The following is a 23643-nucleotide window of genomic DNA, read 5'->3' as shown; positions in this document are numbered from 1 at the left end:
TTATTGTTTTGCTTTATAAATGTATTGTTATTAATTTTCTTTATAAACATTTTCCAAAAAACTCTTTTAATTATAACTATTATAGACCGTTTAATCCTTTCAAAAATTATTAAACCATGTTTTGCAAAAAAGTTGTAACTATGTATCTTAGTCTATTATTGCTCTGTTTTGTAAACATCGTGTACAATTGTTTGGCTCAATAAACATTTTTCAAAAAGTTCTTTTAATGACATAAGTGTTTGATAACTAATGTAGACAATCTAACCTTTTCAAAAGTCGTAACATTATTTTGTAAAAAAAAAATTTAAAACATCATTTAAAACCCCTTTCTAGTGTTTTTTGGGATAATACATTATTACTGAAATTTAGTGTAAAATATTAAGTAATTTAGTTGAACAAAAAATTGTACATAATTATTGGAAAGAAAAGTTACAAAATTAGAATAACTACACATGTAAAATATGTTTTAAAAGAAAGATTGATTTATTTTCTATGACATTTAATAATGGACGTGACTGATAAATTAATACTTTAAAATTTTAGATTAGTTATATAAAACTTAGTATAAATTCATTTTTAAACTAATAAAAAAAATGCAAATTCCTTTTCAAACTAATAATAGTTAGAGTTACGTATGGGTAAAATGAACTGCACTAAACTGCACGTTTAAAAATTACACTGAACAAAAACTAGTTATAGAGAAAATCTTATTGGCTGCCATCTTATACTGCATGGGAACATCCACAAGATCTACTACTTGGAAATCTTTTGCATGAGACATTGCCTCTTGGTGCTCATTGATGATCTTTTCCATTATTTGATCAGTTTGTCAAGCTTATGTCTCACGACATTTTGCAGCCAAGTACCAGAAGGAAAGAAATCTCTAACGTCACAACCTCCTTCAACTTTCATCATTTTTTTAATTACTGATATAAAATTGTCATTGTCTTTGCCTTTCTTGCCAAAGGTAGAGCTTAAAACAATTGTAAAAATTGATGAATGTACAACTTCAGTGAGGTTAAGGAGGGATTCATTCTCCGAGTCTATCCAATAAACAAGATTGAACAGCTCGTCTTCTCTGATTGGCTGGTAGTTGACATGTTTTAGGCTTAAAAGCTATAACCTAGAAATTTTTCTTACCTACCTCCAATAATTTCCTTAAGAAGAAAAAGCTATGCATGTTTAGTTGTAACTGAGTATATAAATAGATGGGGTGTTGCTCCCTCCACCCCCACATGCTTCTCCCTCCACCTCCCCAATTTTATATAATTCCAACTATGTCCTAACCCAATTTTATATAATTCCAATTATGTCCTAAAGTTAAATTTTTTTACTTTTTTTATTTTAATATTTTAATTAATTTAAATTTACTTTTTCCTAAACCTACCAACCTTTCATTTTCATCTCTCACTTCTCACTTCCCACTTTCGTAACTCTCCCTCACTTCCATAAGCTCTTCTCACTTCCGTCTCCAACTTCTCCATTTTTTTCCATTTCTTTCTCCATTTGTTTCTCCATTTATTCTTTGTTTATCGTTTTTGTAGAAGACCGTTTGGTGTGGAGCAACACTGGTGCGGAGGAAACGAGCAGATCTGCGTCCCAGGTTGGTCTTTCACCCCGTGCTTGTCGACGATGTTACTGTGCAGGAAAGGCTGAAACGGATGTGGGACATCCATTTGCCTTCGACGGATGTCCGACTTCCGTCGACGAATGTGGGATATCCGTTGAAGGCCAATCGGATATCCCACATCCGTTTCAGCTCTGCTGAATTTTTTTTACTTTTTTAATTGTTTTTAAATTATTATAACTGAAATATATATTTATATATTTGATATATTTATTGTTAAATGTTTTTAAATTTTTTTTTTGACTTAGATTATTATTTGAATATTTTATAAATTTTTTTATTTGTAGTTTGTAAATAAATTGATTAAGAATTAGATACGAAAATTTTTATATATTTAAATTATTTTTATTTCTTAAAATAAATATTATCAATTTAATTTATTTAATATTAGTAAATTTGTATTTGTATTTATTTTATTTATAGTAAATTTGTATTTGTAATAATAATTAATTTAATAATAATTAAATGGAAATGTATTTAAATATATTATTTTAATTAATTAGCTAATTGTTTCTTTTATTTAATTTTTGTTGTAAGTTAATAAATTAATTATTATTAGTTTAATTTATTTTGAATTGCATTTTTTATAGTTTATTAATGATATTTGAAACAATAATTTATTTTAATTTTTGAAATTAAATAAACAAATTATTGTTAGAAATGGCAAGAACACGTGGTGCATCTTTTAATTCTCGAGGTGAGAGTTCTCGAGGAGAGAGTTCTCGAGGAGAGAGTTCGTCGCAGGGCGAAGCTCGGAGAAGACCTACCGTTTCTGCTCGTAGAAGTCGGGCAGCTCCTATCCAGCATGACCCCATAGCTGAGGAGCGAGCCGTTGAGGAACAAACATATGAGGCGTATGAGACTCATGGAGAGGAGCATGCAGATGTTCATGACATACAAGAGGATGTCGCTGGATTTCCTGGAGGTCCACACGATCATTCATTGCTGACGCACTATGTTCAGCATGTAGCTTATGCTATTTCCCAAGGCCGGGTGAGTGCAAAAATAAAATTTATTTTATTATTTTTTTAATAGAAAATTTATTTTATTATTTTTTTAATAGAAAATTTATTAAATATTGATGTGTAGGATCGAGGGGACACACTGAAGTTGATCTCCCACGGAAAAAAAGTAAATAAGTTAGGACCATGCCACGAGGGAATTCAAGACATTGTGTTGAATTCCAGTTTAATGCCTCTTACAGGGATTTGTTATGATTACGTTGATAAGGGGTTACTCCTCGGATTCATAGAGAGGTGGCATTTTGAGACCAGTAGTTTCCATCTCCCTATAGGGGAGATGTCGATTACTCTTGATGACGTCTCGACATTACTTCACCTGCCCGTGATGGGACAAATGTGTGATTTGGAGGAGTTGGAGTTTGAGGAGGCTCGTACAGCCCTTGTGCAACTGCTCGGCGTTGATGGTGGCACAGCAGGTGCTGAGATGGAGGACGCACGTGGTCCGAAAGTCAGACTCAGCTGGCTTAGAGAGATATATGTTCAGAGGTGTGAGTCGCAGCATTGGGACTATGCTGCTAGAGCATATTTGTTGCATCTAGTAGGATGTACGATTTTTGCAAATAAGAGTGCCAGTTCTATACGCGTGTCTTACTTATTGTTATTTAGAGACGTACACGCGTGTGGCAGATATGCCTGGGGTGTTGCTGCACTCGCCTATTTGTACGAGCAGCTCGGGGATGCGAGTCTCGCGTCCACGAAGCAGATGGCTGGATATTTGACTCTATTTCAGGTACAATTATAACTTTGACATTTATTTCATGTATTTATTTCCATGTTCGAACATGGATGTAATTTAATTGAATGATTATTTTTTTAGAGTTGGATATACGAACATTTCCCTGGCTTGGGGAGGAGGCGGTTGGTGACTTCTTACGATGATACCACACCACGTGCCATGAGGTGGCAGAGCCCTAGATAGAGTTCCACTCTCGCAGAGATTCGGTCACAGTTGGATGCGCTGACATACAGTGGAGTTGTATGGCATCCATATGAGGGGCATCGAGGCATTCGGCCATTCTTCGGCATCTGTATGTATTCTGGATGGATTCGGATTGGTGACACCCTTTGGCGTCATTTGCCTGAGCGTGTGCTGAGGCAATTTGGGTTTCAGCAAGACATTCCACGATCACCGACTACGGTTCCAGATGCAGATGTAGTGGCCATTGATCATATGTGGTTGCACTTCAGAGCTCACGTTGTGAGTAATGTCAGACATGCAGCATCCCCTTCTGACTGTGTTGATGGGTACATTCAGTGGTTCAGAAGGGTTTCGCATCCTTATATTATTGTTACTGCAGATGACGCGCGACCGGCTCTTGCACCTAGACAACGCCCCGATGTTCCACGGGAGGCACGACCCCATCGTAGATCGTCTCCACCTTCACCATCTGGCGCCCTGGTATATTATTTTTCATTGCTTATATTATTAAATTTTGATCACCTTGTTTATTTAATTGTTTGATATAATTATAATGCAGCCTAGATTTAGGCGAATGGCGAGAATGTTACAGTCCTTGATATCGTGTCGTCATGTCACCGAGGGTACTGTTGCACATCAGGTGTCAGTGGACCTGCTTCAGATTGCTAATGAAGGCATCGACGAATATTCCACGCCTAGGAGAGAGCAGAGGCATGTGCGTGGTAGACGGTCGACGTCTAATTGATAGGACTTTATATTTCCTTTATCTGATTATGTATTACAGGACTTTAAATTATCTTTGTATTTGTAATAGACATTTATAATTTCTTATAATTTCAATGTTTTCATTTTGAGTTACATGTTCTTTTATATTGGTTATGTAGATGATCAAATATTTATATGTTTAAGTGGAAAAAAAAAGAACTTAATTAACAACAAGTAATATAAATATGATCATATATAAATAAATACTACATAAATATCACGAATAATAAAAATATAATTATCATGAATACTGACAATAAGTACTTAAATAACAAAATATAATAGTGTATTTCTACATATCTTCATACATAATATAAATATCATGAATCACCTAAGTCAACATAAGATGTTATTATGTCCATCAACTGTTCAAATGCGTGCATCCTACTAGTATAAATAGATGACCACGCTCGTGCCTCAGGATAACAGTGGGTTGAGGACATGATATTCACCGTGGGCAACGGACAACCTTCTTGTAGCTTAACCTACATTATACAAATAACAAAATATAATTGAGTGATAAGTAATTTTAAAATAAATTCATAACAAAATGCACTTACCTGCACAAAATGACATCCATGAACATGTCCTATACAAATTAAGCGATGTTGAGTGATATCAGAAGGTGGTGTGGAACGTAGTGGAAAGATAGTATAATTTTGAGAGTATGACAAACACACTAAGATAACGTTATATCGGTTAGCAATTGCATAACCAATGTCTGGTAATGTCATCCACTTGCTCGTGTTAGCCTGTTATGAATAAAAGTTGTTAGAAAAAACCCTTTGTGCAATAAAGAAACTACATAAAACGGGAAACACTTACCGCAGACAGTGACTGCACCAACAAAGAGGACCTTAGTTCTTCTAGTCTATCATAGCCTCCTACTAGGCTTGCATATTCATCACGCCATCCACTCAGTTCTTTGTACAACTCATTCCTCACAACGGGCCATGAATCTTCTCCGAGTCCCAACAACGCAGCAATGCATCTATACCCATAGTGACCATCAGCCACAACATCAACAACGTCCACAATGAAGGGGTGAGTAGTAGAATGAAACTGGTCTATCATTGGAACTCTCCTTTTCTTCATTGCTTTTGGCTTTGATTGTAATTTACTTCTCACAGATGAAGATTCTATGGTTGAATGAAAGGCGTCCACATACTCAAAATATGATGGATCCCGCGTAGTAGACCTTTCACTTCGTTTAACTTTACTTTTTTGTGCACCCTTTGTCTTGACTTTATGTAATGGAGGGACCATTGATGTCAATGTAGGACAAACAATTTAGGACCACCCTCAGATGTTAAAAATAAACCTTTCAACTTTTCCAAAGCCCATGTGAAATTACTCTGCCTTTCAGTAGACAAGAAAGCAAATGCTGCTGAGAAGGTTAACCCTGTAGACGTCATACCCACAATCTCAAGCAACGGAAGTCTATATCTATTTGTTTTATATGTGGAATCCATCATAAATACAACATTAAATGAGTTTAACAATTTCACCGCATCAGGATGTGTCCAAAACAAGTCAGTAACAACCTTTGAATCATCAGCACACCTACTCCAGTGAATGTACTTATCCCGATTCAACAACATCATAAGTTGTTGTAGTTCAGTTCTGGACCCTCTTAATGATCGTTTATACGCATGCCTTGCGTTGTAGATTTGTTTAATCGTTGTGACATTTCGATCATTATTTTGTTTGAGTGTTAATAAAATATTTGCAGGTGTAACTTTACTCTTTGTCATATCAACCAGTAATGACTTCTCACTCGTATTTAACCTGCCAGCATAAGGGTGACCCACTAAAGTTTCAGCCAACTCATGGTTGTGATGTCCACACATCACCTTCAACACCCATCCGGCCCCATCTGAACATGGTTTACCCTTTAATCTAAACGGACATTCACATTTACGAGTGCCGTATACACTAGCCACTGCATCAGCTTTGTATTTCCTATATTTTCCCCCTCTTTCACATCCAAGTATGACATACGTTTTTCTTCCCCGTACACCAGTAGCTATGTCAGATCTTACTATTACCACAACAAATCCTAAATCAAAAGCCATCCCTCTTACCCATTGAATTAAGTGCTCCCGTGAATGAAATATTTCATTTGTTGTAAATCTATTTGTTAAATCTCTCTCTACAACTTTGCTAATTGATGAAGACAAATCAGATTTCAAACTACAACCAATCTGAGAATCCATATGAAGATATTCATTCATTTTTAATAATAATCACCTACAAAATTATAATGACCCTTATTAACATAATTAATAATTAATCAAACAAATATAAAAATATTAATATAATTAAATTATATATTTGATATAAATAGAGTAATAAATAATTTTTTTATATAATTATCAAATTATTAAAGAATTAAAGATACAAAAATCATCTATAACAAATTCATATTTTAACAAAATTATTACGTTTAAAAACTAACCATATATAACATTTAAAATTATAAATTTAAATATAACTTACTGTAAATAAAATAAACAAATAAAATAAAAACGAAACTTAAAAGGAAACTGTTTCTGGACGGATGACATCCTTCAACGGATGTCAACATCCGTTGAAGGATGTCATCCGTCCAGAAACAGTTTCCCTTTTACGTTTCGGTTTTATTTTACTCCTAATGCAAAGATTACAGGCTTAGATATTAAAAAGATTATTGGAAGTATGGGAAACGTTTAGGGTTTGGGATTATAGGAAGGATTATGACTACGTACCTGGAGAGGAACCACAATAAGAACACTACACCATAAACGCACTGCACCACGTACTGTACCGAGAACAAGAGGAAGATTGCTTGATAATTCTTTTCACGATCACCAAGCTTTGCAGAAAAATATTTTACTCATACAAAGAACTACGTAGGTTATCACTGAAATATGTTATAAATGAATAAAATTAAAAAACAATAATTTTTAAAATAAAATGTTACTAAGGGGCAAAATAGTAAAGGAAAGGTAGAGGAAGGGGCAAAAAAGTAAAGAGGAGGTGGAGGAAGAGATGCGTGGGGGTGGAGGGAGCAACTCCCAAATAGATGAGACTTTGGGCCTTGTGGCAAAGTTAATATCATGGGCTTTCATCACTTCCTTAGCATAATCATGGGATGAAATCAAAATGGTAGAAACCTCTCCAAGTTGAAGAAGCATCAAGGGTCCATATTTTTAGGCTAGCTCTCTTAATTTGCCTTTTGATGCTCATTGATGATTTTTTTGTATTATTTGATCAGTTTGTTTATGCAAGCTTTCAAGCTTGTGTCTTATGACATGTTGCAGCTAAGTAAAAGAAGGAAACAAATCTCCAATGTCAAAAACGGGTGGGAAAAAGAAACTGCACTGAATTGAACTTAACAAATAATTTGTTGAGAAGAATTGAAGAGAACTATTTTTTATTCTATCAAACTCCACTACACTGAACTGCACTGTAATATGAACTAAACTAAACTGCCATGTAATAAATCACCATGCTTCATGTCTCTAGGAACTATGGGTGGGCAAAATGAATTGTACTAAAATGTATGGTAAAAAATTGCACTAAACCAAAAACTGATTTGCTTGAAATGAATTGAAATAATTTTTGTTCTATCAAACTTCACTAATGTATATTATGTGTAACATCGCGATTTTTTTGGATGTTTCGGTTACGAGAAAAAATTTTAAATTTTTAAAATCATAATACCATCTCGGAAATCAACTTATATAATACTGAAATTAATAAATTCAAGACGAACGAAAACAAACCCTATTACATTGTCTCTAAAATTTATAGCACAAAAGATTTAAATAACCCAAGTCGTCTTCCCACTTTCGCGTCTCTATCATGCATCTGGAGCATTTGTAACATCCCCTGCTCCCGTATAACCAAATGTCATACGATCATCGCAAAACATACACACAACCACAACACAAACAAATATGAGTAAGCTACCATAGCACAACCAATGACAGTAAAATTTGTACATAGGAAACAAGCACAACTCAATAATAAATCAATAATCTACAAAGCTATCATACTTACATAATCATTTTTACACTTTTACCATCATCAGTATCCTCATTAACCCTATCACGATTATACCATCAACGTTATCCTATCAATAACGTCATCAACATATTGTCACTACAAATTCCCAACATCATCAAGAAGGACCTTGGTCTGTCTCCTATACCCAACCATACCACCTGTAGCTTTCCCATACAAGTTCATAACCGTACCACCTGTAGCTTCTCCATACAGGCTCATAATCGTACCACCTGTAGCTTCCCCATACAGGCTCATAATCATCACCTGTAGCTTCCCCATACAGGCTCATAATCACACCACTTGTAGCTTCCCCATACAGGTTCATAACACACTAGATAGTCTAAAACTCAGGATTTACAGGTACAAGATAGACACGTCCCTTTCTTCAAGTATATACCACTGACAAGACTTCAACTTCATCCTCAAGATATTAAAATTCGTAACTCAATTTATTATCTTCACTTATTAGTTCTAGATCTCACAATACAAGAAGTCAACCAAAATCAATCAATAATCAAACTAAATACTATCCATCCTACCATTTTCATCATTCACACATTAACATATAAAGTTTCATCGATATTCAATATGAATCCAATATAAATAGCTCGTGAGTTTCACAAAAATAAGTAAATCACAACAATATACTAATTAACATCAAGAGAAGAGGAATAACTCATTCATTAAATCTATTACCCTTGTAATTCCATTATTTCCTTTTTAAACCATTATTCATTAAGTCTTCATTATTTTTCTTTTCAAACCTAATTAATTTTATTTCCAATTTTATTTTCAATTACTTTTATTTTCAATTAATAATAACAATTTTATTTCCATTATTATAATAATAATAATTTTATAATTTGTATAAATTAATGTTTTCCTTTCTCACCCTTTTTCAATTTATTTTTATTAATTACCGAAATAAATTATGAGTCCTGCACACCCAAATTAGCTCCAGCCCAATTTCAAACAAGAAATCCAACACTGGCCTACAGGCCCAACTCAAGTCAAACCAAATCAACCTGCCAGCCTCCTAAACCAAACCCAGAGACTCCACGGTCAACCACCACCGCAACCCTAGCGGCTCCACCGCGCAACCAACAACCACCACAACCCCAAACGAAATAGAAACACCCTCCAACGTGAAACCCAGAAAACCCAGAACGTGAAAACAGAACCACCCCCATATCAAAAATGAAAACTCCATCATTGCTAAACTCAAAAACAGAACAAGATCAAAAACCCCAATTTCAATCATTTTGAAATTCCAAAATCTTAATTTCCCACCCTAAAACGCAAGAATCAAGAATTCCCAAAATTTCCAATTTCAGAACCCTAAAATGCCAAATCGGAAGATTAACTCAGCTGCTGCGTCGGTCTTCCCCACCACACATCATCGCCATCTTCACCCGTCATCACCGTTCGCACCCAGACCTGCGTCCTTACGCGAAATAAAATAGGAAACCCTTAAACTCAAACGAAAACAAGAGAAGGAGGAGGAGAAGGAAGCTTGCGTCGCGAAAATTCACCACCGTAGCACACACGCCAAGAAAGGAACGCCGCGCCATCACTCCGTCATCGCCGCCATAAGGTCGTTGCCTTTGCTCAAGACGCAGATCATCCTCGCCCCCAACTTGGTCGTCTGTGGTGGAGAGAAGGCAGAAACTTCAAGCTTCTGGCTTGAGTGTGATGAGGAGAAGGAGAAAGGACAAAATGAGCCACTGAAGGTGACCCTTCGAAACGAAAAGGGCTGAACCCCTAATTGGGTTCACTGATTCAAGCCCACTTAAAATCAGAAAGAGAAAAGAGATCAAAATTTGGGCTTTAGGAAAATAAATTATCTGCACTTTGATTAAGGTTAAAAAAAAAGCTTCCAATAACAATGCTCCCTCCACCACCACACCTTTCTCCCTCCACCTCCCCTTTACTATTTTGTCCCTCAGTAAAATTTTATTTTTAGGGTTATTATCTTTTAATTTTACCCATTCACAACCTATTTCACTAATAACCTATTCTAGTCCCGTATATGAGTAAAATAATATTCTTTCATTTTAACATTATGTTTCTTCCTCTCTTTCTTTCGTCGTTGTGAGATACTACAAGTTGCAAATGTTGGTGGTGGTGGAAAGAATTATCAAGCAGTCTCCCTCTCGTGGTGCAGTGTCGCTCTCGTGGTGCAGTGCGTTGAGTGGTGCAATGCGTGGAGTGATGCAGTGTGTGTCGTGCTTCCTCGTATTCGAATAAACCTTGAAATAAAACCCTAAAATAAAAAACGTAACCTTTAAACGGATGTGACATCCTTCAACGGATGTCAACATCCGTTTAAGGAAAAACGGATGTCGACATCCGTTTTACCTTAAACGGATGTTGACATCCGTTGAAGATGTCACCTCTGTTTAAAGGTTACGTTTTTTATTTTAGAGTTTGTTTTATTAGGGGACATCCGTTGAAGGATGTTACCTCTGTTGATGTATACTTCCTCACGCTGGTTGATGCTTTGGACGCTCCTCGATGTTCCTCCACACCACGACGGCGACGCTCCATCACACCACGGCGGCAATGGAAGCTTTCAAACCAAAAAAAAAAAACTGGGAAGAAAAAGGAATGAAAGTGCGGGAGGTAGGGAGGTGAAATGGAAATGGGGAAAGGGGAAGAGAGTTCCGTGGGTGGTTGCTGGGAAAGTAAAATTAGGGTTTCAAATTATTTAAAATAGGGTAAAAGTAAAAATCTTTTTAACTTAAGGATATAATTGTATTTAAAATAATGTGGGGAGGTGGAGGAAGTATAGGGTGGTGGTGGAGGGAGCAACACCCAAATCCTAAACCTAATCAACCCTTTAAAGAAACCCGTAAACCCTCATTTTGATCTTAATCACGTGAATTCCATTTGTGTAGTAATAGAATGATACTCAGTGTTAATTGGTTTACAATAATTGATCAAAATTCCATATTCATTCAACCACATCACAACAATAATCATTAACCATAATCTTAAACATTCAAATTAATTACAACTACACAACAATTAATTGAACAAAAGAAAATTATGCATACATTCACATTCATCATACAATAAAATAAAAGGTAAGCTTCACATACCTTAGCCATTATGAAGCTTTAAGGATGAAGATCAATCAACCACAAACATACGTTTCTGTTATCTTCTAAAAAAGTGTTCTCCTCTTCAATCTCTCTTCACATTGCTTTATTTTTCTTTCTCTCAAATTTTACTTTCTCTCAAATGTTACGTATATCTCTTTCTACGTTTTCCTTAAACTCTAAGCTTTTATTTTTCAACATTTAATTGATGCTCCTCAATATACAAAGGGAAAAGACATTATTGCCCCCAGACAAAAATATAACTAAAATAAATTAAAGTTTTCTCATAAACTTATCTCCCTAATATTTGAACTCATATTCATTCAATCTTAAACACACATTTCTACCAACAAGCCAACTCATCACATTAAAAATGCAGGACATCATAAATTTAACAACCATACAATAACATATTTTACACTTATATCAACAAAATAAATAATCACAATTAAAACCATGCATCTATCTTAAACAACTATGACCAACCACCATCTGTGCTCAAGAGCTAAAGCAATCATTAACTCAACATGAATCACAAGTCAATAAGGCAAACACAAGATAATCTTACTTCTTACAATCAAACAATTTATCACTTAACACCAAACCATTGCAACAAACTATCAATTTAACCAAGTGCATAGCTCCAATTAAAATTAAAAACAAAATAAACACAATTCAAACATGCATAAAAATAACATAAACAGGAGATGCTGTCATCACTCCCCTCAAAGGCATCTGAATCTTCTTCCAAATCAGCCTCTGCCATGGCTTCGGCTCCGGACGTGCCACCTCCTCCACTAGCTTGGGCCTGGTCCCCAGGCCAAGACATGCGAATGATGAACTCATCAAGTGAAATGCACTGAAGTCCGGGAGAAGCAACATATAACCTAAAAACACTCAAGCACTCAAATAATAAAAAATCAAAACCAAACAACTAACTTAATTAAAAATAAAAGTTTAGAAAAGTTGGGTTGCCTCCTAGTAAGCGCTTGTTTAACGTCATTAGCTTGACACCACTATGCTCAATTTGGATTTTTGATGTTGGCGTGCTTCTTTCTTTCATCACATCAACATAATTTCAACAACTTCCTAATCACCAACTTGACTCTCCTAGAATAAGGAGCCTCAATCTCAAGAATTCCATTTGCTTTGATAGCCTTGATAACCCATAACCTGTTCTTGAATTTCATTGGTTTACCAGGTTTGAGTTCATTATTGTCCAGCATCGAGTCTTGGTGATCTAGTTTCTCTTCCTTATCTCCATCCTCTTGACCAACTTGGCAACTTGATTAGGTAGACTAGTCACTGATAGAACTTCATCTATTGTTTTAGGACTAGTCTGTTTTACTTGAATTGGATGCACATCGTCAAAGACATTAAAATTCACCTCTTCATCTTGATCTTTCAACGTTAAAAATCCATCATCTACATGAATGACAACCTTGGCTGTCTTCATGAATGATCATCTAACAATGAGAGGGATATCTACATCTTCCCCCACTTCCATCACTACAAAATCTACTGGAATTTGAGTTTGTCAATTTGAATCACAAAATCTTCAATTACACCATAAGGATGCTTGATGGACCTGTCTGCCATTTGCAAGATCATTCTTGTAGGTTTGACCTCTAGACCATCGATCTTCTTGAGCATAGATAGGGGCATCAGATTGATGTTATCCCCTAAATCAACTAGAGCCATCCCTATATCATTATTCTCAATCGTGCAAGGGATATTGAAACTTCCCGGATCTTTGAATTTTGGAGGGAGAGTCTTCTACATAATGGCACTGCAATTACCCTGCACTTCAATTGTTTCTTCATCTAGATATTTCTTCTTTTTAGTGATAAACTATTTCAAGCATTTAGCATACGCAGGAATTTGTTGTAGTGCTTCAGTCAAGGGTATAGTAATCTCCAATTTCTTGAAGGTATCCATGAAACGCTCAAATTGCTTCTTTGTTTCCTTCCTTGAGTAAACTTTTGGGTAAGGGAGGGGTTTCTCAATTGTTTTTCCTTTTTTTCTCTCATCCTCTTCTTCTTTCTTTTTCTCCCCCTCATCCTTCTCGTTTTCTTTCTTTTTCTCAGCCTCTTCTTTTCTCTCTTCTTTTTCACTCAACTCATCTTTCTTTTTTCTCTCAATTATTCTCTCATTTAACATCTTGCCACTTATAGTCATAATGACATTACATTCCTCCTTAAGGTTAACTTCAGTATTAGCCCCAAAATTCTTCTCATACTTTTCCTCCAACTTCTTAGCTAGTTGAGCAACTTGTATCTTCAAATTTCTAATGGCAGCTTCTGTGCTTTTATGATTGGATATGGAAACTTGCATGAATTGTTGAAGTGTGTCCTCTAGCTTTGCAATCCTGTCATATAAGGAGGGCTGTGGTTGAAATTGCTGCTGTGGTGGTCTAATTGATTGCCCTTGGCCCATGCTTGGATGTGGTCTCCACCCTTGGTTGTAGTTACCTTGGCGGCCCTGATTACCCATATAATTAACTTCTTCTTGAGAATTGGCTTGCATGGCACACTGACCATTTACATGATCTCCACCACATAGTTCAAAACCTTGACGTTGAGCTTGAGAGACATTGTGAAGCTCCTTAGGAAGTTGAGAGATTTTCTTCATTAGAGTCTCAAGTTGCCGAGTTATTATCTAATCTGAGCTAATAGGGTATCTTCAGATTGCAGTTGGAGAACTCCTTTTTGTTGGAATTGACCTCTTTCATTATGCATCTCATTATCATTAGCCGCCATATTCTCTATCAACTCATAAGCTTCATCTAGAGTCTTGCACTTGATGTTACCTCCAGTTGAGGCCTCCAACATCGATTTAGTTTGTGATTTTAGTCCTCCAAGAAAAAGAATGACTATTGTAGGTTCATCAAATCCATGAGTAGGAGTCTTCCTTAGTAGGCCTTTGAATCTATCTCATGCTTGGCCTAAAGTCTCATCCATGCCCTGTTGGAGAGAAGAAATTTCCTGCTTCCCTTTGTTTATCTTGGACTGACGAAAATATTTGCTCAGAAACTTAGCCACCACATCTTCCCACTCAGTGAAACTATTCTCAGGGAATAAATTTAGCCACATCTTAGCATTGCCACCCTAAGAGAAAGGAAACAAGCTAAGCTTAATAACTTCATCTGCCACATCCTGAATCTTTACTGTATTGCATATTTCTGTGAAAGTGGTCAAATGTTCATATGGATTCTCATGACCTAAGCCATTGAATTGATTACTCTGCACCATGTGAATGAAAGTAGACTTCATCTCCATGTTAGTGGCATTGACCCTCGGCCTGACAATACTGTTAAAATGAAGAGGGCCAGTGATTGTTGCATAATCCTCTAGAGTACGTGTAATTGGACCCATATTCTGATTGCCAGCCATGTCTTCTATTACCTTCACAGTACTTCCAAACCTGTAAGGAGAGGTTCAGATGATCTTGTGCTCCTAGTACGAATTTTGCCCTGGATACACTAAAGAACACTGCACTAGAGCACCAAATTAGCCCAAACAAATAAAAAATAAACAAAAATTAAAAACAGTAAAAATAAAGAAAAAAATTAAAGAAGTTAAGAATCACACAAAAGTAAAGTATGACCACGAGTCTCGGAGATGAGTGCATATTTATGCCCAGATTTATGTTTTAAAATTCAAATATTTGATGAGATTCTTGTGCTTAAATGATTGATTTAAAATAAGATTTGTGATCATTGGCTTTATTGGGTTTGGGAATTAAAGATGCTTAAAATGTGATTCTTAGTTGCATAAATTATTTTGGATGTTCTAATGTTTATTTGTGTAGCTGAAGTTAGAATTTAATTCATTTAAAAGCATGAAATTGAATGGTCAAAGCTAGTCCAATCTGGTCAACTCAGGGTGCCTATGTAATTTTGAAAAGAAACAAATGGCAAAAGTGCAATAAAGGAAAATTTTGGACTTTTGTGCAATTTTAAATAAAATAAAAAGGGTTGAAATGTAATTTTGGGCAAGTCTAAATCTATTAGATATTTTAAAAGATAATTTGGAGAAAATATATCTTAAGATATTTTATTTGATATGGTTAAATAACTATCTTATTTAACTATATCAATAAGTATCAAAAGATAATATATGCCAAATCTTTTTGAATCTAGGAAGGATATTATCAAATTTTCTCAAAAAACTGATTAAATCTGTTGAATATTTGGAAGATATTAGATATAAGATAAAAGATCTTGTCAATAGAATTTGAAAGTCCAAGCCCAATCAAGCCTATATAAAGAGACCCAGGGGAGGCAGAAATAACACTTCATTCATTCTCTCAAACTCCTGCACTAGAAGCAAGCATCCACCACTCCTCTCACTTTTATTTCATCATGTGTTTCACTCCATTCATGGAGGGATACACTCCTATGGCTATTCCACTGTAATTTCATTATGGATTCTGAGGTTAAGTTCAATTAATGTATTTGTTTCTTTTGATTATTGATTTGAGTTATTCTTCGTCTATGTTTTTCATCTATCAATCATATTAAAAGCAATGATTTTTGCATCATAAGGTGTTTGAATCTACATGCATATTAATCATATGAGTTCAAGGATTTCTAGGTTTGGTTGAGAATCTACTTTGGTTAAATTTAGGAACTTTCATATGATTAAACGAGCTTTTGCTATCAATTGAGAATGTACTTTGATTGATGGTAATAATTTCAACTATAATTAATTGAGAATTTACTTTGATTAATTAGCTTTTAATTTGGTTATGAGATTTAAGGATAGACATGATTAAACACAATATGATTTGATTGAGAATGTACTTTGGTTGAATTCATTGTGAATAATCTAGAAAGGTCTTGCATTTGATTGAGAATCTACTTTGGTTAATTGCATGATCGCCCTCAAATTAATTAAGAATGTACTTTAATTAATTTGAAACTTGAACAATAATCAATTGAACAATGATATGTGAATAACTGATGATGAATCTATCTTGGAAAAGTAGTGGAATTAGCCTATTTCATCATAATTGTTGTTAAGATTCTTATTTGTTCCTTAAACATTAATCCAAACATCACTTTTATTCTTGAGCATTGCATTGCATTCATAAGATTCAAATATTGAAAGGCAATTCCGTATTCATTGGGAGACGACTCAGGGTTACTTTAACCCTATTTACTTTCTTGAGTACTACTTGGCAATACTAAAGTTGCCTTGAAAAGTAGTATTAATTTGATAGCTTCAACGACAGTGTATCACCCGACAACGACGCCAAAAACTTGTTAACTCATTGGAAAGTGTACAAAATCGTATCAAGTAATATAAAATGGTAAGATCAAGTATCGTATCTCAGAAGACTCACGACACTAAACAATCGTGTAATTACTTAACTAATTAAGACTGAAAAGCTATTTTGTTGGTTTTTGAAATGCAAATGCAACAAAAGTAAATATGAATTCAAATTGATCAATTGAGGCTAAAACAAAAATGAATGGATGGTGTTGATGATATGAGATGATTATGTTGTTGGGGTTTAGATTTCACCTACTTTACTTTCATGAATATAAGAATTCGTCTTTTTTATTATTAGAATGTTAATGTCACTTTCTAAATTACTTAGAACCCGATCCATCGGTGTAAAAAGCCTATCCTTAATTATTATACCTTAATCCCTTGAATTCCTATTAACCAATTCCGCATTAAGAAAAGAAACTTAAGACAACCAAACGTCCTATCCTTATCCCTAGGCAATATTCCCTTTGAGTGAAATCCTCCAGATCATGATTCATAAGATATTTCCCAATACTCAAACAAATCAAATATCAAGTCATGAATGGCCAAAACAAGACAAGAATTACGAATCGGAGAAAATCACTAACATTCAATAAAAGAAGCATAAATTATTTAAAACATGTTCAAATATATGAAAGTTTAGAGGTTACATCATACCCAACAATAAATGAATTTAGTTCTCTATTGTCATGTAGAACCTTGGTGTACAATGGAAGAATGAGATGGAAACCCTAGAAAGAGAGAAGGAAAGCTTGATCAGGTAGACTAGTCACTAATATAACTTCTTCTGTTGCTTTAGGATTAGTATGCTTTGCTTGAATTGGATACACCTCATTGAATACATTATAAGTCACCTCTTCATCTTGGTCTTTCAATGTTAGAACTCCATCATCTACATGAATTACAGCCTTGGTCGTCTTCATGAATGGTCTTCCAAGAATAAGAGGGATTTCTACATCTTCCCCCACTTCCATCACTACAAAATCAATTGAGAATTGGATTTTATCATTCTAGACCACAACATCTTCCACTCCACCATAGGGATGCTTGATGGATTTGTCTGCCATTTGCAAGATCACTCTTGTAGGTTTGACCTCCAGACCACCAATCTTCTTGAGCAAAGATAAGGACATCGGATTGATGCTAGCCCCTAAATCAACTAGAGCCTTCCCTATATCATGATTCTCAATGGTGCAAGGGATATTGAAACTTCCCGAATCTTTAAATTTTGAAGGGAGATTCTTCTGCATAATTGTACTGCAATTACTCTGCACTTCAATTGTTTCTTCATCTAAATACTTCTTCTTTTTACTGAGGAATTGTTTCATATATTTTGCATACGCAGGAATTTGTTGCAGTGTTTCGGTCGAAGGTATAGTAATCTCCAATTGCTTGAAGGTATCCATGAAACGCCCAAATTGCTTCTCTTTATCCTTCTTTGAATAAATTTTCGGGTAAGGAAGGGGCTTCTCAATTATTTTTCTTTTTTTCTCTCATCCTCTTCTTCTTCTTTTTCCTTTTCCTCCCCCTCATCATTCTCATCTCCTTTCTTTTTCTCAGCCTCTTCTTTTCTCTCTTCATTCTTCTCCTCTTTTTTGCTCAATTCCTCTTTCTCTCTACTCATCTTTTCTTTCTCACCAACTTCCTTCTCTTTTCTCTCTGCTAACATCTCACCACTTATACTCATGATGGCGTTACATTCCTCCTTAGGGATAACTTCAGTATTAGCCCCAAAATTCTTCTCAAACTTATCCTCTAACTTCTTAGCTAGTTGACCAATCTGTATCTCCAAATTTCTAATAGGAGCTTTAGTGCTATTATGATTGGAGAGAGACACTTGCATGAATTGTTGGAGTATGTCCTCTAGCTTTGTAGTCCTATCATATAAAGAGGGTTGTGGTTGGTATTGCTGCTATGGTAGTCTATTAAATGGCCTAGCTTGCCCTTGACCCATGCTTGGGTGAGGTTTCCACCCTTGGTTGTAGTTACCTTGGCGACCCTGATTACCCATATAATGAACTTCTTCTTGAAGATTGGCTAGCATAGCACACTGTCGATTGATATGATCTCGACCACATAACTCACAAAGTTGTTGTTGAGCTTGAGAGACATTTGTAGCTCTTTAGGAAGTTGAGAGAGTTTCTTCATCAAGGCCTCAAGTTGCTGCGGCATTATCTTATTCTGAGCTAATAGAGCATCTTGAGATTCCAATTTAAGAACTTCTTTTGTTTTTGAATTGAACTCTTTCATTATGCATCTCATTATCATTAGTAGTCATATATATTCTCTATCAACCCATAAGCTTCACCTGGAGTTTTGCACTTGATGTTACCTCCAGCTGAGGCATCCAACATCAATTTAGTCTGTGATTTTAAACCTCCAAGCAAAAGAATGACTACTGTAGGTTCATCAAATCCATGAGTAGGAGTCTTCCTCAGTAGGCCTTTGAATCTATCCCATTCTTTACCTAGAGTTTCGTCCATGCCCTGCTGGAAAGAAGAGATTTCCTGCTTCCCTTTTTTTATCTTGGATTGAGGGAAGTACTTGTTCAGAAACTTACCCACCACATCTTCCCACTCAGTGAAGCTATTCTCTGGGAATGAATTTAGCCACATCTTAGCATTGGCACCCAAAGAGAAAGGAAACAAGTTAAGTTTAATAGCTTCACTTGGCACATCCTGAATCTTCACTGTATTGCATATTTCTGTGAAAGTGGTCAAATGGTCATATGGATTCTCATGAGCTAAGCCATTGAATTGATTACTCTGCACCAAGTGAATGAGAGCAGGCTTCATCTCCATGTTAGTGGCATTGACCCTCGGCCTGACAATACTGTTAAAATGAAGAGAGCCAACGATTGTTGCATAATCCTCCAGAGTACGTCTAATTGGCCCCATCTTCTTATGGTCAGCCAAGTCTTCTGTTACCTCCAGAGTACTTCCAAATCTATAAGGAGAGGTTCAGATGTTCTTGTGCTCCTAGTACAAATTTTGCCCTGCATACACCAAAGAACACTACACTAGAGCACCAAATTAGCCCAAGCAAATAAAAAATTAACAAAAATTAAAAACAGTAAAAATATAGAAAAAGTCTAAACAAGTTAAGAATCACACAAAAGTATAGTATGACCACGTGTCCCCGACAACGGCGCCAAAAGCTTGTTATGACTTAGAAACTAGCTTGAAATCATGCTTTTGTTCAAGTATTGGAAATAAGAGAGTTGGATGGGTTTTATGCTTGGTTTTCCTTGTTTTGACAGGAATTAAGATGAATTGGATGAAAGAAGTTGAAGTAGCAAAGAGTTGGAACCCAGAAAAGACAAAAACAGTACCAGACCGAACGGTAGGATGCAGGAGAATCCAAACCGAACAGTTAAGAACCCAGACTGAACGGTTACATAGACTGACCGAACGGTCAGATAGAGGAGAAGACAAAGACCGAACGGTTCATAACAGAGACCAAACAGTGTGAAGGTGGTGGAAATAGGCCGAATGGTGTGAGCAAGAAAGACAACTGCCGAACGGTGTAACTATGGACTGAATGACTGCAAAAAAACAGAGGCGAACAGAACGGTTTGTGAGAGGAGAAGCTGAATGAAGTGGTAGAAGTCATGCCGAACGGTCAACAATGTAAGACCGATCGGTCAAAAGTGAAACCGAACGGTCATGCGTCATTTGAGTGCCGCAGCTACCGCTGAGCGCCGACGACTTGGTCTTGGACCTATTTTTTGTTATTTTTATGGGCTTGGACCTGTGTTATGTTATTTTTATGTTCTATTTAAGGACTTGCACGTCCTAGGGATTGTATCTTTGGACAGAACGAAGCAAAATCACACTTTCTTCACCCCTTGGAGGAGGATTTTGGATGCTCAAGCTCCACTCTTCAAATTCTAGGGTTCTATCTTTCAATCTTTCATTATTTTTCATCTAGTTTCACCATGATTATGGTGAACTAAACCTTCATTGTTGTTGGGGAATCTATGTAATCCTTTGAAACTCTCATGTATTGAGTTGGTTCTTTAATCTATATGCTTGCTTTAATTAATTGTTAGGGTTTTTCTTCTATACTCTATGCATGATTTGCTTAACTCATTCAATTGCATGATCATTGATGTTTTTTTTATGGACACATATAGATAAATCTAGAACTGAAGAAATTATCCCAAGAGTAATATTGCCTAGACATAAGGACAAGAGGATTGGTTGCCTTTAAGCTTCTGTGTGAATGTAATGCATGAATAATTGCTAGGGAGACAAGACATTGTAAACTAGTGATTAGGAGTAGGCTTTCTTCACCGAGACATCGGGTTTAAGGTAAACTAGAAAGTGGCATTAACATTAATGAAGAAAGATGAATTCTTGAATACATGAGAGTGGATAGGATGAATCGGAAACCCCACCAACATCATCATTCCATAATTTACATCAATCACTTTTGCTTCTTTTGATCCAATTGATCAACACATGCATTCATATATAATTTTCAGTATTTGCATTTAAAGTTACAACAATTCGTTAACAAGTCTAATTTAATCACTAAATCACATAACTGTTTAGGCCGTGAGTCCTTTGGGAAACGATACTTGGTCTTACCATTTTATTATTACTTGATACGGTTCAGTACACTTGTCGAGGGTTAACAAGTTTTTGGCACCGTTGCCGAGGACTCGTGGTTTAACTATTCTATTTGTGTGATTATTGATTAACTTTGACTTGATTTTTATCTTTTTATTTTATCTTTTTATTTTATCTTTTCATATTTTTATCTTTTATTTTATCTTTTTATTGTTTTTATCTTTTCATCATTTTATCTTTTCATCATTTTATCTTTTTATCTTTTGGTTTAATAGGTTCGGAGGTCCCTATATTTGTGGGTTCGTTTCAATTGGGTCCTCCAATTTTGAAAGTGATCAATTTGGTCCCTAATTTAACAAAATTGAGTCAATAATACCCTTTCCGTTAAATGCAATGGACGTCATTAACTTTTTAAACATGTGGTATGTTGAAGCATCCTTCAAATAAAACTGTGCCACCTGCAAATAAAAGGATGCCTCAACATGCCACATGTTTAAAAAGTTAACGTCGTCCATTATATTTAACGGAAAGGGTATTATTGACTCAATTTTGTTAAATTAGGGACCAAATTGATCACTTTCAAAATTGGAGGACCCAATTGAAACGAACCCACAAATATAAGGACCTCCGAACCTATTAAACCTTATCTTTTCATCTTTTCATATTTTTATCTTTCTATCTTTTCATCTTTTTATCTTTTCATCTTTTCATATTTTCATTTTTTATCTTTTCATCATTTTTATCTTTTTGTGCTATCAAATGTTTTCTAGGGTTTTGTGCCTAAATCTTGCAGGATGCAATTCGGACAAGAATTTAATTATATGGGCACTCAATTCTACCAAGGTAATCTCAACCACTGGTGGGAACCTGACTCAAGCATGGATCAAAGTCAATTTTGGCAAGCTGCTGGACAATTTGAGAACCAACCACAACAACAATGGCAGCAACAAAGCTCTCTATCAGAAAGTATGGCAAAGATGGATGGCGTCTTTCAACAATTTATGCAAGAATCCATCTCCACTCAGAAAAGCATTGAAGCATCATGTAAAAGGATGGAGATGTAGATTGGTCACATGATTTAGAAATTGGATGATTTTGGGGTTGATACTGAGGTTGATACTAAAGTTAACCTTAGGGAGGAATGTCAAGCCATTATCACTAGAAGTGACAAGATTTTAGATGAGAAAAAGATAGAGAGAAAAGAAAAAGAAGACTTAAGTGAAAAAGATAAAAAAGTAGAAAAAGAAAGAGAAGTGGTTGAGAGAGTGAGAGAAAAGAAAATTTGTGTGAAGATTAAGAAAGTGAGTGGAAAAAGAGAAGAAAAAAAGAAAGTGAGAGAAAAGAAAAAGAGGACGAGAGAAAAAAAAGAAAGAATCATATGAAAAACCTCTTCCTCATCCAAAGAAGTATCGTAGGAAGAAGAAGGAATTTGAGCACTTTATGGAAATCTTCAAAAAATTGGTGATTAAAGTTCCTATGATTGAGACATTGAAACAGGTTCTTGGTTCTATCAAATTCCTGAAGAAGTTCAGTAAAAAGAAGAAAAAAAGAAGATGGAACTTGAGCTTGATTGGGTCAAGCTAGTGACGTTAAAAAAGCGTTTGCTGGGAGGCAACCCAGTGACTTAAGAAGTTTTATTTTTGGTTTGGTGATGTAATTATGAACTTTTGGTATTTTTTGTTTTGGTTATAAACTTGTTACAGGGTTTACATCTACTGAAGGATGTTAGGTGGTATTATATCTACTAAAGGATACTATGTTCGGTTACACCTACTGATGGGTGTTGGTAAGAAAAGATTTGCACCTACTGATGGGTGCTGGAGGATTTTGGGTTAGGCTCGTGATGTTAAACAAGCGTTACCTGGGAGGCAACCCAGTTGATTGAATTTATCTTTGTTTGTTTGTTTGGATTTTGCTATAGTTATAGGGATTGAATGTTTGAGTGATGTGAGAAACTAAATGCATTAGGGTAGTGAGAGGCATTGGTAAAGGACACTTAGGGCAAGCTAGGAAGAAGAAGAGTTGGTGCCGCAAATGCCGCTCAGCGGTAATTACCGCTGAGCGCGACCACTGCAGATTGGGCTGACTGGTTTGTTTTATTTGGGCTCAGCGGGATGTGGCCTATTAGGTCTCTTTTATACCTTAGGGCGTGTCTTGGCCGCCACTTTCAGATCTCCCAACTTATACACACTCTCAAGCACTCTCCAAAGAGTTCTTTACACTTTTTCCTCATTCACCCTTCACAAAACTTCTCTTACCATTTTTGCATCAAGTTTCCATCCAAGTTTGGGGTTTGGTGAGAGCATTGT

At 35.6% G+C, this 23643-nt stretch overlaps 4 protein-coding genes across 4 annotated transcripts; 2 read left to right on the top strand and 2 right to left on the bottom strand.

Annotated features, from left to right (window-relative positions):
- The first annotated feature begins 1582 nt into the window (after nt 1–1582).
- LOC128197500 (protein MAIN-LIKE 1-like) lies at nt 1583–3568 on the top strand. Its single transcript, XM_052879554.1, has 4 exons — nt 1583–1603; nt 2286–2620; nt 2717–3379; nt 3467–3568. The coding sequence occupies exons 2-4, from the start codon at nt 2288–2290 to the stop codon at nt 3566–3568; spliced, it is 1098 nt and encodes a 365-aa protein (XP_052735514.1). The 5' UTR covers nt 1583–1603; nt 2286–2287.
- A 17-nt stretch (nt 3569–3585) lies between these two features.
- Nucleotides 3586–4401, top strand: LOC128197450 (uncharacterized). Its single transcript, XM_052879400.1, has 2 exons — nt 3586–4048; nt 4128–4401. Exons 1-2 carry the CDS (start codon nt 3680–3682, stop codon nt 4311–4313), a joined length of 555 nt encoding a protein of 184 aa, XP_052735360.1. The 5' UTR covers nt 3586–3679; the 3' UTR covers nt 4314–4401.
- A 252-nt stretch (nt 4402–4653) lies between these two features.
- LOC128197499 (uncharacterized) lies at nt 4654–5599 on the bottom strand. The gene is made up of 3 exons (XM_052879553.1): nt 5159–5599; nt 4894–5085; nt 4654–4818 (listed from the first exon to the last, which is right to left on the bottom strand). Exons 1-3 carry the CDS (start codon nt 5597–5599, stop codon nt 4654–4656), a joined length of 798 nt encoding a protein of 265 aa, XP_052735513.1.
- A 130-nt stretch (nt 5600–5729) lies between these two features.
- LOC128197498 (uncharacterized) lies at nt 5730–6408 on the bottom strand. The gene is made up of 2 exons (XM_052879552.1): nt 5842–6408; nt 5730–5735 (listed from the first exon to the last, which is right to left on the bottom strand). Exons 1-2 carry the CDS (start codon nt 6406–6408, stop codon nt 5730–5732), a joined length of 573 nt encoding a protein of 190 aa, XP_052735512.1.
- Between the last annotated feature and the right edge of the window lie 17235 nt (nt 6409–23643).

The sequence above is a fragment of the Vigna angularis genome, chromosome 6, assembly GCF_016808095.1.
Source record: "Vigna angularis cultivar LongXiaoDou No.4 chromosome 6, ASM1680809v1, whole genome shotgun sequence".
Lineage (NCBI taxonomy): Eukaryota > Viridiplantae > Streptophyta > Magnoliopsida > Fabales > Fabaceae > Vigna > Vigna angularis.
Note: the sequence above shows the minus strand (reverse complement) of the source record. Positions and strands in the feature narration are given on the sequence as shown.